Below are 1898 nucleotides of genomic sequence, written 5' to 3'. Positions count from 1 at the left end.
CAGACTGTTTGAGCATCAGACTGTTTGAGCATCAGACTGTTTGAGCATCAGACTGTTTGAGCATCAGACTGTTTGAGCATCAGACTGTTCCTCTCTGCAGTCTTTGTCGTCTGAGGTCATCCTGGAGAACAGCAAGCCTCCAGAAGGAGTTTCTGTCTCCTACAAGTCCATCTGTAAGAACAACGTGGTGGGAACCGGAGACGACGGCAGGAAGTGCTCCAACATCTCCATCGGAGACGAGGTGAGGAGAGTTTGTTCTGTGTCACAACATGAAGCTGTGAAACTGATAATATTGTGAACGTTTTTGACAATCTTAACTGTTTTCGTTCATAAATTAAAACGTTCAGCTCGAACAGAAACCGTCTGCTCTGACTATTAGCTTTTAATCTTATCAGGGCTCTGTTTTTGTCTTCTTGTGCTACTTTTAGAAATCCTGTACTTTTTAGCTGGTTTGAAGCTACCGTTAGCCTTTTCTTACTTCAGCTGTTTGCTGTCTGTTATGCTACTTTGAGCTAGCACTTCCTGTTCAGCAGAAGAGGGCACTGTTCTGCTAATCTGCTGACAGCTGGAGTAACTGTTTATTTAGTGGATTTTCCTCTACACTCCTTTTTTCTTTTAATTTTCTTTTCTTTTTTATTTTTTACTAATTCTGGAAACTGTTAGCGAGCCGAGTGGCTTCCACAAAATTAGGTTCCACTAATTTTCTGTTTAGCATGTAGCATCTTTAGCAGCTAAACTTCAAAGAAAGAGCTTTAAAAAGAAATWAAAAAAAAACATTTAACAATATTTAAATAACAAATGCGATACAGATAATGTTTGCTTTTTGTTGTTTAACTAACTTAAACTTAAAAATACAAAGTTAATCAAATATTTTATTTAAAAGCAGTAAACTGGAAGTTTAGATAACTCTGGTTTGGATTGGATGATTTGCCACAGTTGATCCTCCCGTTTTCAAATTAAACCAATAGAGTCAAACTAACAGGTTTGCTTCAGTCCTGCTAACCGTGTTGGTGGTTAGCGTTAGCTTCTGCTAATGTTGTATTTTTAGCAGTTAGTGAAGCTAACAGTTTGGTTAGCTGTGGCCACTGCTGTTTAGCTTCTAGCTTCTGATACTTTTAATGTCTTGTTACCTTTTTACAYCTTTTAGTTTCTAGCTACTGTTTTGCTTCTTTTAGGTAGCGTGTGCTAATTTCAGCTGATGTTTTGCCTCTTTTATCAAAAGCTCAGGATTCACTCTTCTGTAGTTTAAGACGCGTCTCATATTCTGATATAATTCCATGTGTGGACGAAAGACTCTGTAATCTCACACTTTCATCCGGTCTCCAGGTGCATTTCCAGATTACAGTCCAGTCCAAGAACTGTACTCCAAACGGAAACCTTGAGACCATCACCATCAAACCTCTGGGCTTCAAAGAGGATGTGGTGGTGGCCCTGAACTTCATCTGCGACTGTGAATGCGCTTCGAAGGGAATTCGCAACAGCCCCGAGTGCGACGGGGGTCACGGCACYTTAGAGTGCGGGGCCTGCAAGTAAGCTCTCAAGTTTTAGGAAAATAATTCTGCAACTCTTTCAGTGCGTTACCGAAACGTTTCCTGTCCACAGGTGCAACGAAGGACGCATCGGGCAGTCCTGCGAGTGCAGCAGGGACGACGTCCGGACCGACGACATGGACGCAAACTGCCGGAAGTCCAACGGCACGGACGACATCTGCAGCAACAACGGCGAGTGCGTCTGCGGCACCTGCATCTGCAAGAAACGCGAGAACCCCGCCGAGGTCTACAGCGGCCAGTTCTGCGAGTGCGACAACTTYAACTGCGACCGCTCCAACAACAAGCTCTGTGGAGGTGAGCGGTGACGAAACAAAAACATAAAAAAACGTCAACATGTTGTTACAATCT

General features: G+C 42.9%; 1 protein-coding gene across 1 annotated transcript in view; it reads left to right on the top strand.

Moving 5' to 3' along the window:
• Nucleotides 1–1898, top strand: part of LOC106522907 (integrin beta-1) — a gene marked incomplete at its 5' end in the record, with an annotated part of 18857 nt that overhangs the window by 7689 nt on the left and 9270 nt on the right. Inside the window, 3 exon segments of the mRNA XM_014016146.1 lie at nt 101–241; nt 1327–1529; nt 1603–1844. Coding sequence (XP_013871600.1) covers nt 101–241; nt 1327–1529; nt 1603–1844 — 586 coding nt within the window.

Source organism: Austrofundulus limnaeus, unplaced genomic scaffold, assembly GCF_001266775.1.
Source record: "Austrofundulus limnaeus strain Quisiro unplaced genomic scaffold, Austrofundulus_limnaeus-1.0 Scaffold139, whole genome shotgun sequence".
Lineage (NCBI taxonomy): Eukaryota > Metazoa > Chordata > Actinopteri > Cyprinodontiformes > Rivulidae > Austrofundulus > Austrofundulus limnaeus.
The sequence above is the reverse complement of the archived record's forward strand: the minus strand, read 5'-3'. Positions and strand labels throughout refer to the sequence as shown.